Raw genomic sequence first — 15968 nt, forward strand, 5'->3', positions numbered from 1 at the left:
AAGGGTTCAGCATATCCAAATAATATCTTTTTCATGCAGAATATCCCGGCATTAGTTGCCCCTTTAGGGAGAGAGATTAAAAGGGAGATATAGTGACATTTATGATCTATTTTACGACAGATGCTTTGCACTTGAGACTGTCCACAAGGCAGGTGTTGTCACCTTCATTCTGTAGATGGGGACTGTGAGATTGGAGACACTGGATACTGTGAGACGGGAAAATGGCATAAACTAACCAGTTCGCCCTTCCTTCTGGATTTTAAAGTTATTTGCATTGAAGGTTACTCACATTCAAATGAATACTTAATAGGCTGTCTTTTTTGTAGCACTAATTTATCTTCATTAGTTCATTTGCTTTGTACCTTGCTGACCTTTTCCAGCATGTCTAAGCCAGTCTCTCCCTCCTTTAAGAAATTCTCACACTAAGAAAGATGCAAAGAGATTGAGGAGGACAATAGTAATTGATGTTTAAACAGATCTGAGAAGCAATTTTTGTTCTTTATGCAGAAGTTATATGTCCAGATGGATGATTCCACCAACAGTGTCCACATAACGCAGCATTTCTATCAGAGAGTCAATTGGTACTGATAAATTTGGCTATGCTAATCAGTATCAAAATCAAAGAGGGTTTAAATGATCAATTTGATGGTTTCATTTGGACCTCCATATATAGACCTGTGCTTTATGCACACATGAAAACATGCAGCTGCATAAGAAATCATAGAAACTATCTGAATTTTAGGCACACCCAACTCTCAGGACTGATATAATGCCAAGCATTTGTTAAGTCAAACATACCTAATAAACAAGTTATGACTTTGATTTGATCCTACCAAGAACCCCTAGTGTACCTGGTCATGTACACACTGTACACGTCATGGCCCCAAGTCTATTATGAGCTGTCTTGCTAAACTGTCTTGTAAAAACATGTTTCTGGGGAGCTCAAGGTGTTTATGAAGATGAACATATTAGCATTTTGCCAGGTGTTGGTATATTAGAAATAACAGGTCACCAGAGGTGTTCAGACTATAAAGGCATTTCTATTCTGTTGGTTGCAGTTGTCAACCTACCTTGTCGCCCAAGCAAATGGCATGCGGTATTTCCCCAACTTGCTGCAGAACTGCCTGTTGGATTTTAGTATCTTTTGTGCATACTAAGGAAAAAATAAATATAAATATTGTTTAGAACATTGCTCTACAAATTGTCCTTGTAAAATACTAATAAATCCATTTTGATGTTATCTTCTATTGGAACACAGTGGAATTCTGCCTCACTGGCCCACAGATTCTATCTCATAAAGAGCCAGACGATACCTTCTGTGTTCAGACTACTATACAGCATTTTTCTTTCTTTTTAGTTTGGAAATTTCAAATGTAGAAAATACCCTTGTTTTGGAATACCAACTTTTTTCTTTGTTTCTGACTTAAAAGACCCTAAAATATTGAATGGGAAGTTCTGTTAAATTTACATTCACAGTCTGTCCTATATTTCCTTTTATTCATTATGGCAGAGGTCAGCAAACTTGTTCCGTCAAGGGTCATACAGTAAATATATCGAACTTTGCGGGCTGTGTGTTCTCTGCTGCAGCTTCTCAATTCTGTCATCGTAGCAGGAAAGCAGCCATACACAATCCATAAACGAGTGAGTGTGACCGTGTTCCAATAAAACTTTATTTACAAAAACAGGGAGCAGGCTCGATTTGGCCTGCACATCGCAGTTTGCCAAACTCTGAATTAAAGGACTCTCATAAATATGTTAAATACTGCCCTACACTGTCACACATTCTCAAAGTCAATTGTTTTGCCATTTTTCCAATATATTTCCTTTGTGTGAAAAATATAGACTTTTTATATTTCTTTTCTATTAAACACTAATATTCAATTATTAAAGATAACATGGTAATAGAAAAAAGAAAGCAGAAAAAGTTTCCCGTAGTCCCACCATTCAAAGGACTTAGGGTATTTCCTTTCTTCTTTCTTTCTTCACTTACGTGTTATTATAATTTGATATAAAATTATCTATCAGCATTGCCAATTTCTTAGTAAACTGTATTCTCCTGTTTTCAGTCAGATTAATCCTAACTTTTCTTTATTGTTAACACTTTGATCCTTGGAGTTAAAGCTTTATCTAAATTTAAATTTATTTCTACCAATAGATTCTTAGCAGTCAGCCATTGCTGGGTCAAAAAACATAAGCCAAGAAATATACTCTACAACTTCCCGATGGATATTCATTTCACTAATATTTCAAGACTCACATTTATCAAACTTGATCATTAACAAGGCAGTGTGATTTTATTTGTTGAAAGCAATTAAAAAATTATTTCTGACAAAGATTATGCATTTACCTTGTTGGAATCTGGATTCTTAATATAAGGTTCAGCAGCACTTGCAATGTTTCCCATTAGTACTTTTTCGATTTTGGCCACCAAAACAATTTCAGAATGTGGATTGCTTACAGAAAATATAGCCTATGTACAAAGAAAACAGCTGATAAGCATCTAGGACGCCACACTGAAGACATTTACAAAATTGCACTTTTTTTAAAGGACAGCTTTAAGGGAATTTTTTTTTGGGAAACTGCTCATCTTATGTCATCTATTGGTAAGAACAAAAGAACAAGCATTTCCATCCCCTCAAGAGTAAACAAAAGCGCAACCTGCTTTGGAAATTTTAGCCACTCTTCTGGAAATCCCTTGACGTGAGGTTCATCTGATTGTCTTGGAGTGACAGTGTCAATGTTTCCATTTCCCAAAGCCACGGAAGCTCCTGAGAGCATCTGCCTGACAGCAGCGTGGTTCAGATCCACGTGGAAATCAGCAGAAATCTTCCTGCTGTCTCTGAGGTCATAAAGTGCCACGCTCAAAAAAAAAGGCTCAATCTGCAGGAAAAAGAAAGAATTGATGGTTTTGACACAAAATCATTACACATGCACTAGCCTCTTTAGTACATTATTTAATAAAGCAGTAGATAAATACCACTATTTATATATAGTGTAATACTTCCATTTATGGTAATATTATAATATATGTAATAAATATGTTATATATTATAATACAATCTATATTATATTACATGTTATATATATTTACTTATGTATTTGTAACATATATATTAAGTATATAAAATATACTATTTATAAGAAAGTTCCCAGAATCCTTTCCTCCAGCAGGCGGCTCAGATCCCAGTAGTGTATTTCACTGGTTTCTTCATTCTTGTTTTCCTGCCAAGTATCCCTTTTCATATTTTGTATTACACGCAGGAGTTAGCCTTACAAACCTTCTCCTTATTTCCCCTCCACTCTCAGAAAATACCTGCCACATCAGTCTCCTTCCTGTTTCCTCATGATCAAACTCAGGTCATGCTTTTTGGGCAGTAATACCCCAGACTGATGTTAGATTTTCATAGTTCATTATATCAAGAGCACACACAGCCAACGGTCTCACCACCTGTAATGTTAACCTTAAGATTCTGGTATAAAGGTATCTGTCAGTCTTCTCCACTATAAAGTCACCATTTTCCCTTAGGCAAGTGGTTAGCCTTTCTGGAGAGATATTCTGAGATTACCCCAATGTTCTGCTACTCATCAAACTCAATCCACCATCGATAACTCCCACCATTGATAACTCAACTACCACTATGGTGGCTACCAACGGTGATTTTCCAGTTCCATCATTCTTTCTACATCTATTAGTTGGTATTCAACTGTAATGACGACTTTCCCTTCTCTGTCATTTATTTACTCAAGTATTTATTTATACATTTATTTATACAAGCATAGATTCATGGATTACTATTTTATTCAATAGATTTCAGACTCTTACTATCATTATTTGTAGTGATGCTCAAATTGTCCCAGATTTGGCTAGGGGCACACCCTTCAAGGTAGCTCCTGTGTCTTTATGGCAAGAGTCTCTCATTTGTTGAGCACTTCCTTACCCAACAAGATGTTCTAGGATCATCTCATTCTTTCCATGCCCCAGCCATTTTTCCAATTTCTCCTGGTCCCTTTTAGTGAAAGCGACATTTGGAAACCAAAATCTGGGTGCTCATTATGCTCAGTGTTACTGGGACAAACACAGACACATATATGCATATATACATACATGTAATATACCTACAATGATTCCTTTATCTCTACCTGTACATGAATATTTATTAAAAATTCATGAGTTCATGTTGATACCTCCATTTCCAATCTAAATCCTGAAGGAGTCTTTCTAGCCTTTCTCCTCTTCATATTTGTAAGCATTTCTTCCAATAGTGAAAAATCTGGCTGTCATTATCGTTAGTCTATTTACTTATTTGTTCAATCAGTTTACTTACTGGTTCAAAGTAATCAGTCTCCCAACCATATTAGCCATTTTCTCTTATTGCCTCCCCTGCACTGCCCTGCATAGTGCTCTATATCCTGATAAATCCACGGGCATGCCACCTCTAGGCCTCCACATGGCTTTCTCCCCCCACATCTGGACTTCTTGGGTGCTCACCTAACTCCAAGCCTCGGTGTGACCGCTTCCTTAACCTCTTGCCATCATGCCAGGAAGGAAAGGAGAGATGTGAAAGAAGGAGAAAGTGGGAAGGTAATGGAAGATGGGAAGAAAACGGAAAGTTTCTTGAATTTTAAAGGAAAAGTAGGAATTTGGTAAACAAGAGCCTAGAAGGGGCTTCTAGGTAGCTTGAGTGACAGGTGCAGAGACATAAGGACATGAAAGAACACAGGATTAGAGCAATTAGAGTGAGATCAGAGTGGAGGCAAAAATAATGTGTTTGTAGGAGATGCATTTGAGAAATATTAGGGAGATACAACCAAAGGGCTTGCAAATCCATTGGAGAGAGGCGGTCCCAGGGGCCTGAATAAAAGAAAATTCCCAGATTTGGGGATATAGGAAGCTAAGCGGATGACAATGTCATTCACTAATATATAGGTTAAAGATACAAAGATGAATTCTGGATGGTACATAGAGAGTCATCTCAAGGACATTCCAGTGGCAGTTGGATATATGAGTTTTGAGCCCAGTCTAGGAAACTGGGCTGGAGATCTGAACCTGGCAGATTTTCGCATGTGGGTTCCTGTTTAAGCCGTGAGATAAAGAGAAGGGAATCAGAACGGCATCCTGGGAAATATCAGCATGCAAACGATAGAGATGGGAGTAGGGAAAACAGCATACAAAGGAGATTGGGGCGTGCAGAGAGATTTAAAAAAAGAAACCGACAAAAATTTGTAAATGCTGCCAGTGTCCCAGAAACTGAAGAAGAAAGATTCAAGAAAGAAGGAATTTTCAACCAGCAAAACGTCAAATGCAACAAAGATTAAATAAAGCAAGGACTGAAATAAATAATACATGTATTTGTGATTATATACATATTATATATACATATATACACATGAATAATTATATACATGCATATATGTAATTACATATATATGTAATTAACTACAGGCTTCTAAAGATGGAATGTGCTTACAGAAAACAACATTTTTGCTTTTGTTTATGCTCCTTAATTTTGAATTGCTGCCTCTTGTCTGCCAGTATTCTGTGGACGAGCAGGTTGTAATACAAAAACCACATGATGCTGCAATTCATCAGCGTACAGACTCCTCATGCTGTGGATGTTGCTGAAGGTTTAATAGGTATCCTGTGTTCTTTGAAATGTAGTAATATGGCTAGCTTATAATGGGGTATTAGTTTAATTCCTTAATATTAGAAATACTTGCCAGCTCCCTTACTGTTAGAAATATAATTATACATATAAAATGAAACAATTATTTTTTTTTAAATAAGGCAATTAAAAGCAAACGTCTCATATTTTACCAATTTAATTTAGTTTAGAAAAACTCTTTGTTTGTGGTAGCGGGAGTCTGCCAAGAGTTGAAAAATGGAAAAAGTACATGAAAATAACTCAGGTAGGAACTCAAAACACATTGAAGGTCAAAGGAAAAAAATCCTTATTATTTTTCATGAATTGTTGCATTTTGATTTTCATTTCTGCTTAGTGAATGGAAATAAATTACCTACTTTTATATCCATCAGAAATTAAAGCTCATATGGAGATTCATTTATTTCTTTCAATCCACCTTTTCAACCTAAATGTCAAATCTTACTTTTTCAATCACTGGCTTTTCAATAAGGATTTGTTTAATAAAGCATCTTCAAAGCCTAACAAATTAAGTCATAGGTTTCTTATGCTTAAAATTCTGTACTTTTCTTAAAAAAAAGTTCAAGCACATGAAATTTTAAATGTAGCTCTGCTGTGAAGCAGCTTTATTAGTTCCGATTTTTGGAATCGATTCCTATTTTCAAAGAAATATTTTATACTAAACCATCAACTTGAATTTGGTTTTCAATTGACTGACTACAAAAATTACATGCTGTCAAATATTGTTTCCTCATCATGAAAAAGTTCTTCTCGGGAATCTTTTGAGAAGCCGTTCATTAAATGCAGTAGTTGGCTCTTCAACAACTTGGAGAAATATTTCAATTAATTTAAAAACATGCTCGCTGAATTAAAAATGATGAGTTTAAAAATAGCTACGTTAATCAAAGTGTCATTGAATAAATATACAAAGATTTTTAAAAACAATGCCATTACATAAGAAATGCTGTTGAGTTCAAGTGAGGCTGCTTTATTAGTTTTTTATATTATTGTTTATAAGGGCAATGAAATTATTTTTTGAAAAGTAATTTCCTAGTTTTCTAACCTTGGTATCAACTGTAAAATAAATTTAAAACAATAGAGACATAAAGACACTCCTCCGAATCAACTCATCCCTCTGGCCTGACAGATAAGGAAGGGCATCCTAAAGCTGCTCTCGGAATTTGGGCTTGTTCTCTTGCTTGGCGAGATTGGCCCAAATACAAACCTTTAGCTTCTGAATATGGGTTTTATTACAAAGAAAGGAATCCACGTGGAAGGAGTCATATGCCCCTGGCATTGGAAAGAATAGCCCATTATCTTTGAGTTTCACTTTCTAAATTGGATTTTTTAATCACACTTAAGGATGAGCCTGGTCAAAAAAAGCATTTATTTTTATTTAACAAAATGATTAGTGACATTACCATTTGGGTTAAATTTTCCTGATATTTCCAAATAGTTTCAAGAACCAAGTTTCTAGTGGTTTTTAAAGATCCTAAGTGGAAACATGTTGTGATTACTTCTCCTAACACTTTTTTACTCCATGGAAATTTCTCCTGTTATAGTCACCGACATCCTCTATGTTGCCATATCTATTGGGCTCCTCTCTGGCTTCATGTTACTCAGGTTCTCAGCACCATTCCACACAGCTGACCCTTTCTCTCCTGGCATCATGACCCACTCTTTCCTAGTTTATCTCTATTCAATGGTCATTCATTCTTAGTCTTCTTTGGTCATTTCTCTTTAAATGTTTGGTTCCTGGCCTCCTCCCTATAGAAATTCCTAGATGGTTCCCTCTAGCTCCTGCCTGGAACAGACTTCCAAATATATCTCTCCATTCATGCTACCCCCTTGAGTTCTAAACTTGTATTTGAATGTGCCCAATGGGCATGTCTATTTGGATATCTAGGAGGCCTATTAAGCTTAACATGTCCGTAAAGGACCTTCTGACCTGTATCCCCAAATGTGTCCTTCCTCCAGTCTTATCCTCTTAGTAAATGGCACCGCCATGCATAGAAGTGTTCAAAGCAAAAACCAAGGATTCATCCTTGAGATTTCCCTTCCCCTTATTCTGTATATCCAATGTATCAGAAAAAAGTATCAACTCAATTTACAAACATCAGTCAAATCCATCCACTTCTCTTCTTCATCCTTGCCAGCCCTTGTCCAAACCATGCAACAAACTATGGTGGCAGCCTCCTCACTGCTCTCCCTGGTCAACTCTTGTTTCCTCCATCCCTTCTTTTAATGGGATGTTTTAAAAACACAAATTCGATCACAGCATTTTTTTGTGTGTGTGTGAGGAAGATTGTCCCTGAGCTAACATGTTGCCAATCTTCCTCTTTTTGCTTGAGGAAGATTGTCACTGAGCTCACATCTGTGCCCGTCTTCCTCTATTTTATGTGGGATGCTGCCACAGCGTGGCTTGATGAGTGGTGCTAGGTCCATGCTTGGAATCTGAACTGCACACCCGGGCCGCCAAAGCGGAGTGTGTGAACTTAACCACTATGCCACGAGGCAGACCCCCGGCTCACACCATTTAAAGTGCTTTAAACCCTTAAATAGCCTCCACTCACACTTAGGATAAATCCAAACTCTTCGTTACAGCTTACAGACCTTATGTAACCTCACCTCGTACTGTTCTCTCACCTCATCTTGGTCTGCCCTTCCCCTCGCTATCTCCTTCCAGCTCCTAGAACTTTCCAGACTTACCTGTCTCAGAGCACCCACACTTGCTCTTTCTTCTGTCTGGAAGGTTTTCCCCTTACTTTCATCCTTCCCAGCCTTTAGATCTCTGTTCAAATGTCTCCTCCTCGGAGAGGCCCCCCGTGACCACCCCATCTAAAATGAGCCCTCTCCCACTTCCTTTGGATTGCATCTCTCTAGATTGATTTGTTTTAAAGAACTTTGCACAACGTGCAATTATCTTGTTAATTTCTTTGTTTTGTTATTTACTCTCTGTCCTTTCCAAAAAGAATCTAACCTTCAAGAGGCCAGAAACCTTCTTATGTGTTCACTGCTGTTTCTGCAGTACCTAGAACGAGTCTGGCTCCTAGGAGGCGCAGTGAAGAAACATTTGCTGCACAATGAATAAACGTGACTTCAACTACTTTCGCTCTTACTCTCATACTTAGCTCAAAGCTACAGTTATAAAATGAGAGGAGGTTTCATTTTGGGGGAAGATTCTTACTGGTGACATACTTTAATTTTTGCTTACTTGTCAACAATAATGTCACAGATGACTAAGAAAAAAACCCAATACCTTGCATGCATAGTATTTACAAATTTCAAAGCAAATTCCCACATAATATAATAACAGTTAATATTTAATAAGTGCTTACTATGCACCAAGCACTTTCTAAGTGCTTTCCATATATTAGCTCATTTAACCTTTATAACGACTATTTGAAATAGTTACTGTTATTATTATTTATTTATTTATTTTTTGGTGAGGAAGATTGACCCAGAGCTAACATCTGTGCCAATCTTCCTCTGTTTCGTATGTGGGATGCCACCACAGCATGGCTTGATAAGTGGTGCGTAGGTCCATGCCCAGGATCCGAACCCACAAATCTGGGGCCGTCAAAGCGGAGCATATGAACTTAACCACTACGCCATGAGCTGGCCCCTCATTGCTCTTATTATTATCCCCATTTACAGAAGAAGAGACTGAGGGTAAGCCACTTGTCCAGCATGGCAGAACTCACATTGGGGAAGGTCATCAAGGAGACATGACCTTCTTTTGACCCACGAGCTGGACCCAGGCAACTGGAGGCTCCCCACTCCCTCCCCATCTTTGGAATATGAATTCTGCTTGTCTTCCCTGCTCCCCAGGAGCTGCCCCAAGGATACAGCCCTGAGATGTGGGAATGAGGCTGTCTGGGCTGGGTACAGGACTAAACCCAGTTAGGGCCTGCCGTGTATGTGACAGAACCCAGTTAAGGCCTCTATCTAAACTTTCAAGATTTGGAGGGTGGGGACAGAGATCTAACACCTTGTGGCCTCTCAAGACAAGCCTCATAAGCAAGCTCCCTTGCTGATTAAACCTGCCACCCACCAGACTGGAGTGGTCTGCCTTTTTCTTTGGTCTTTCCCTGCCCTCTGCATAAGGGGGCCAGTTTCAGATTATTCCCAGGAAGTTCCTGGGCAGATTGCATAGCAACAACTCATTAATGGGAAAGTCGGGCACTCTGGTCCAAAAGAGGCACATGTCACTTGCTTCTCATTAAATCTGAGGTCCACAGCATGTACCATTTTCCTGCTACCAAGCCAGGGAAAGGAGGCTCAGAGAATCAGTGAGGTGTCTAAAGACCCAAGGGCAGTGGATGTTAAAGTCTTCTCAGAGATTTCATCCTTTCTGCCAGCCAGTCAACGTCACAATGCTCGTACAGGTGTGCGTGGGATTGTGTGTGCACAGTTCATAGAAGAAACGTTGTATCTGCCTTCTGAAAGCAATGGGGCTTGTGTCATGGATCTGGAAACAAATTTTTTTCTTTGAGGTGAAAGATGACAACTGAAGAATAATTTATGAGAAATTAGAACAGAATGTATTACAAAAGAATGAAAGGGAACATGAAAATATATTAACAGTGATTTTTATAAATTGTAGGATTATGAGCCATTTTTATTTTCTTCTTTACAATTCAACATTTAATAATGTTTATGCTCATAGAAAGCCCCCTCCCCACATACATTTGCAATTAGGATAGACGTGTCCCTAGAACACTGAGAGAGATTTCTCAAGAAAGCCCACTTAGTCGGAAAAGGACTTGTATTGATTTAATGAGCAGTGCGGTGTTTCTCAAATATCAGTGAATCGCCTTTTTTTCTCTCATTTGCATGTATCTTCTGTACTGTTACTTATTTAATATTTACCTAATATTATTTTACTTGGTTCTCTATTTAGCCTTGTCCTAAGTGGCAAACAGCTTTGAAATCTCAGGGTCAATTTGTTCAATTTTAATTATTCTCTAATATACGTTGAAATAAACAAACAAATATTAAAATAAAAATGTCAGGGCTGGCCCTGTGGCCAAGTGGTTAAGTTTTTGTGCTCTGCTTAGGCAGCCCAGGATTTGCTGGTTCACATCCTGGGCACAGACATGGCCCCACTCATCAGGCCATGATGCGGCAGCGTCCCACATAGAAGAACTAGAAGGACCTACAACTGGGATATACAACTATGTACTGGGGCTTTGGGGAGAAAAAAAATGATTGGCAACAGATGTTAGTTCAGGGCCAATCTTCCTCACCAAAAAAAAAAAAAAAGGAAGAAGAAGACTTAAAAAAAAATATTGACTAAAAGCCATCTCAAGTACCATCAAGGAGATACAAACAATATCTTAGGAAACTCTGAACCACTCTGCTGATTTAATGGAAAGAATCCTAGAACACAGCCCCTTTGATGCCTCTTCTTAAAGTTAAAAGGAAAATTCTGCAGGAGTATATTGACAATTCTACTTCAGAACTTGTGTACCTTTGTAAAGTGGAAAAATGCTGTCAACCCACCTCCATGGTACATGAGATTGTGTGAACTCAGTGCCTGCAATGATCAGGAATAGAACAGATTTCGATGAGGGTGGTGCGATGCTGGCTGAAGGGTGGAGGATGTAACAGAAGAGAAACTTACATTCGTTATTGGATCATTTTCATTCTCCGTAACACATCCCTGAAGATTTAAGTTGAGTGCTTTACAAATGATCATGATTCTCTTGGCCGCTTTTTCTTCAAATGGTTTGATCCCACATTCGGATTCTAAAGGATCCTTCTTCTGAAGTTTCAAGGTCTGAAAAAATTTAGAAAGTTTTACTCAACAAACACTCATCTCATAAAAAGAAATCCCAAATTATAAACTACAGTTGTATGGATCGAGTTTTCATCTGCTTAAAAGAATTCCAGCTTACATCTATATCTGGATCCAGTGAGAACAGATTCAGCCTCTCCATGTTTCGAGTGGTTTTGACAGCCTCTTCAGTTTCTGTGAGGTACTGCAGAAAAAACTGTGTTAGCTCCTGGTATCTGAATATCCAGATACTTACAACCCAGCCCCATCCACGTGGCCAAGAAGTAGCCCTTAAGATTATCACTGTTTTAATATCATCCATTAGCATTCGGCAAATTTCATAAAAACATGCTTCTATTTTGGAGTGTTGCGTGCATGTTAAGTAAAACACATAGTTTGATGGAAAGTTCTGAATTAGTTTTTTAGCCTAAATCTTAAAAGGAAGCATTTCCATCTTTTCCATGAAAGCAATAGCTAATTCAAATTTATTTGCATAGCAAAATGTGAGCTTTATTACTTTTGCGAAGTCTGGGTGTTGGCTGTTCTCTGAAGAGTCTGTTTCCTCTGGCGTACATTCGCAAGTTAGAGAATTATCCAGCGGATCTTGAAAAGACACACCAAGACAGCTTATTAAATAATACTTATGAATCACACATTTCTCTGGCCTGTGACATATCAAAACGGGGTTAGACTCGAGAGCAAGGAGAGATGAATGTTGGTGTGTAGATGCCTTGATTGTGTCCTGGCTAGGTACTCCATGTTGTTCAAAGATCTGGGCCTGGAAGTCAGACCTCTTGATGATCATTTTGAGATTCTTTCTATGCCACCATCCTGTGCCCATAAGAACTCTGGACCCTCACAACACTACACTACTTGAGGTTGTCTTGACTCACTTCATCAATGCCTACTAAAGTTTTCTTATATAGGTATATATTTTTGATAACTCTCACTCTTAGCCTATCAATTTAAAACCCACATGCTAGCTTCAATTACTTAAGCTCTCCAAGACTCTGCAAACATTAATATTCTAGTTGATTATTGTTAAGTTATGAACCTAAAATACCTACTATGGTATATAGTAGTTGTGCTAAAATCAACAATAGTTTTCTTCTTCACGTGATACTTAGACTAAAGTATCATGTGCTATAAAGTGCAAGAGTCTTGGGATTCTTTGGCTTTTAGTGGATCGTGGTGCTGTGCAAAATGTCTTAAAGTAGTTTTCCTTAGGGAAGAGTGACTGACTCTGAAAGTGAACTTGCCTTCCACATTGCTATAGACCTGTTTTTCTACCCTTTTACTCATTCTTTCCTTCCTTTCTTACTCTCTTCCCTTTGCCTAGAATGAGTTAGAGTCTTTTAAGGGAATTAGGATGGGCAGAAGAAAAATTTTTTATTTTATAATAATACCATGCAAAATTTACGGAAATTCCATGTATAAGGTGATCTCAGTACGTCAAAAAGCATACATAAAAGATGCTTTTCAGCTAAAAGGAAGTGATGCATATTTACCTTTACAGAGTATAATGTGCACTAATTAAATTTAATGATACAAAATACCCCCTCTAAGGTAACTTCCCATCAGTGATGGGTACGTTTTTGATACTGCTGACAAATAGTTCCCAACATCATTTGCTGGGTGTCAGCCTCAAATCATGACCAAAATGTACCTATGTGTGGTGACCCTCACTGTTTAGTAAAAGTAAAGATTTAGGGGTGATTTCCTGGAGAAAATAGCTCAGGCATGGATGAGCTAGACCTGACAGCTACCACAGTTTCTAGCAGCTCAAATGAACCAAAGGCATAGGTTGCACTTGGCAAAGGAAGGGAGGTGGGCGCATGCGCACTCACCCAAGCCCAGATCGGTGAGCTCTGTGCTCCTCCTGCCCTGAAGGGCTCCCTCAGGACTGATTTGCAGGATGCGGTTGAGGGTATGGATCCATTCATCCATATCTGACTCTGTTTCCGCCGCCAGCACAAAATAGGTCAGGTCGTTCATTTTCAATTCAAAGGCATATTTTCTTAGTCTGTTATTCTGTGGTATAAAAAGAAAGGGAGAGAGAGAGAGAGAAAGCCCCAGATAATAAGTCTTAGGGAGTGAGGGACATTTTTTATGGAGTTATGGTTCCAAAGCCTTTCCATACAGTTAGGTAACATGAAGGAGATCTTCCAAAACAGGACAAAAACTTAGATGGGTATGAATCATTTTGTTTGGTTTCTTTCCAGGCTTTTTGTACTAAGAGATTGTTTATTTAGGTTTTTGTTAATTGGATGAACATGTTGCCTTAAAACTTTCATCTTTAGGCACATCACGGAGTATATTCCAAACTTCTTCAAATGGCTGCTTTGCTTGAGTTGCTTCCTTCACATTCTCACCTTATGTTCTGTCTGCAACTCACTCCAATTGGGTTTCTGACCCCACCACATCCCAAGGTAGCACTTGTCAAGGTCACTAACAAACTCTATGTTGCTGTACTATCCAAGGGACATTTCTTTCTTCATATGTTCTTTGACTTTTCAGTAGAATTAATACAGTGGCCACTTCCTCCTTCTTGAAACCCATCTTCCCCTGGTTTCTATGACCACACTCTGTTCTGGTTTTCTTTCATCCTCATCAGCCACCAATGACCTCTGCTGGCTCTTCCTTCTCCTGGTGACTTTTGATGCTAACCTTGGCTTTGTGTTAGACTCCTTTCTCTTTCATCTGGTCCAATGGCTTTAAATGACACCATATGCCAGGCCATCCCAATTCCTTTCTCTGGTTCTGGCTTCTCCACCAACCTCTAGACTTTTCTCTAACTTGACTTATCTCTTTTTTTTTTTTGTGACCAATCCACAAGAGCTTATTCTACTTCCATGAATTTGCTCCTGTCACATACTTTGTTGCTGCCACAAGGCCTGAATGCCCCCTCTCCCATGCACGTGCTCGCACACACAGTCAGCATGATGTCTGCCCCTCATGTACTTAAGTGTCTCCTATTTACTCTTCAGATCTTAACTGAAGTTATACCTGCTTGGGTAAACCTTCCCCAGTTACCCAGTTAGGACAATGCTTTTGTCCTCCAGGGCACTTACAACAATTTGGAATTATATGCTTATCCATTTTTGTTTGTTTGTTTGACCAATATATGTCTCCCTCATGGCTGCCTCCATGAGGCACGTATCAGTTTTGCTTACCACTGTATCCTGTGCTGTCACACAGAAGGGTCAAATATCAGCAGCTTCGAAGAGTCATATTTTATGATGGAATAGAATATATTCCTGTTCTTGGGGAACTGACATTCGCAGGGAAGAGGTGAAAGAATGAATGAACAAACTATTGCAAAACAAAAATTCTCTGTTGCGGGAATTAAAATGGGCTGATGCGATGAGTAGCTACTGTAGATTGGGCTTTCACAGAGGGGACAAGTAAGTTGACATCTGTAACAAGGAATGAGCTGATTAAAGATGGGAGAGACACATTTAAAGTGGAGGGAACCCAAGAACAAATTATTAAAGCAGTTTCATATATTCCTGCCATGAGATTAGAAACATAAATGCCAAGTGGAAACTTTTCCCTAATGATATAAGTTTGTGTTATATAACTTGGGGGGGATGTAAGAATTACTGCAGATATTCCATCTTTAATTCACTCCCAGGTAATTCTGATACTGGTGTTCAGCTCTTACCTACACTGTTCCAAAGCCCAGACACCCACAGTGTAAGAAAGCAAAGCCTATACACTTAAGTTAATTCAACTAAGTAAAACACAAATAAGAGAAGAACCATAAGATGAGAGCATCACTATCGTGTGGGATTGTGGCTAAACATCAAAGTATAAAATTCTTTTTGAGACTAGGTTGCTATTCTTGGTGGTAAGAAAAAGTAAGTTTTGATATCCTCCTGGCAATGTCCTCTTTCTTTGGGATGCTCTCAGAGACTGTCCCAAAATAGCTTGTTCCTTTCAAGTTCCACACAGCATGGTTACTACTGCAAACATGACATTCACTAAACATTTGCCATCTATATACCAGGCACTCTGCTGAGCATTTTACAGTCACTGTTTTCTTTAAATCTCATAAGAGCCTTAGGCGGCAAACCGTCTTATTCCATTTAACATACGAAGACATGGAGGCTTGGAGAGAGAAATTAAAACGTGCTTGGGATTACCACGAGTAGCAAGTAGCAGAGAAGGGAAATAACCCCCTTATATTTCAACACCCACTGAGATGGCCCAGGCCCAAAGAAGGTGCTGAGCAAATGCTGTCCTCATTCCTTGCCACCTCTCTGGCACCACCACCCACCAAAGGGGTAGACATGGCCTACAAGGTCATGGATTCTCTAAATGCTGAGAATAGACAGCAGGGTAACACACACGCCTCAAGGAAAAGTAAAATTCAGGAATTAAAGGAGAAAGAAGAATTAGCCAAAAAGATAGCTGTGATTCTCACTGTGGAACCACACAGCTCAAATGCGACTCTCTAGACTCTTCCAAGGACAAGCCCTTTGCTGCAATCCATACTTTTGTATTATTGTCAAGTATTATTATTTCTTCCCCTTATCATGACTCACTCA

General features: G+C 38.7%; 1 protein-coding gene across 30 annotated transcripts in view; it reads right to left on the minus strand.

Moving 5' to 3' along the window:
- DOCK10 (dedicator of cytokinesis 10) overlaps positions 1-15968 on the minus strand; it is a 263891-nt gene that overhangs the window by 88157 nt on the left and 159766 nt on the right. For all 30 annotated transcript variants that reach the window (XM_070619963.1, XM_070619973.1, XM_070619968.1 and 27 more), the window contains exons 8-14: positions 13266-13449; positions 11936-12021; positions 11540-11623; positions 11266-11421; positions 2659-2880; positions 2348-2470; positions 1071-1153 (exon numbers count right to left, since the gene is read on the minus strand). In XM_070619963.1, coding sequence (XP_070476064.1) covers positions 1071-1153; positions 2348-2470; positions 2659-2880; positions 11266-11421; positions 11540-11623; positions 11936-12021; positions 13266-13449 — 938 coding nt within the window. The remainder of the gene's footprint in view (positions 1-1070; positions 1154-2347; positions 2471-2658; positions 2881-11265; positions 11422-11539; positions 11624-11935; positions 12022-13265; positions 13450-15968) is intronic.

Source organism: Equus przewalskii, chromosome 5, assembly GCF_037783145.1.
Source record: "Equus przewalskii isolate Varuska chromosome 5, EquPr2, whole genome shotgun sequence".
NCBI lineage: Eukaryota > Metazoa > Chordata > Mammalia > Perissodactyla > Equidae > Equus > Equus przewalskii.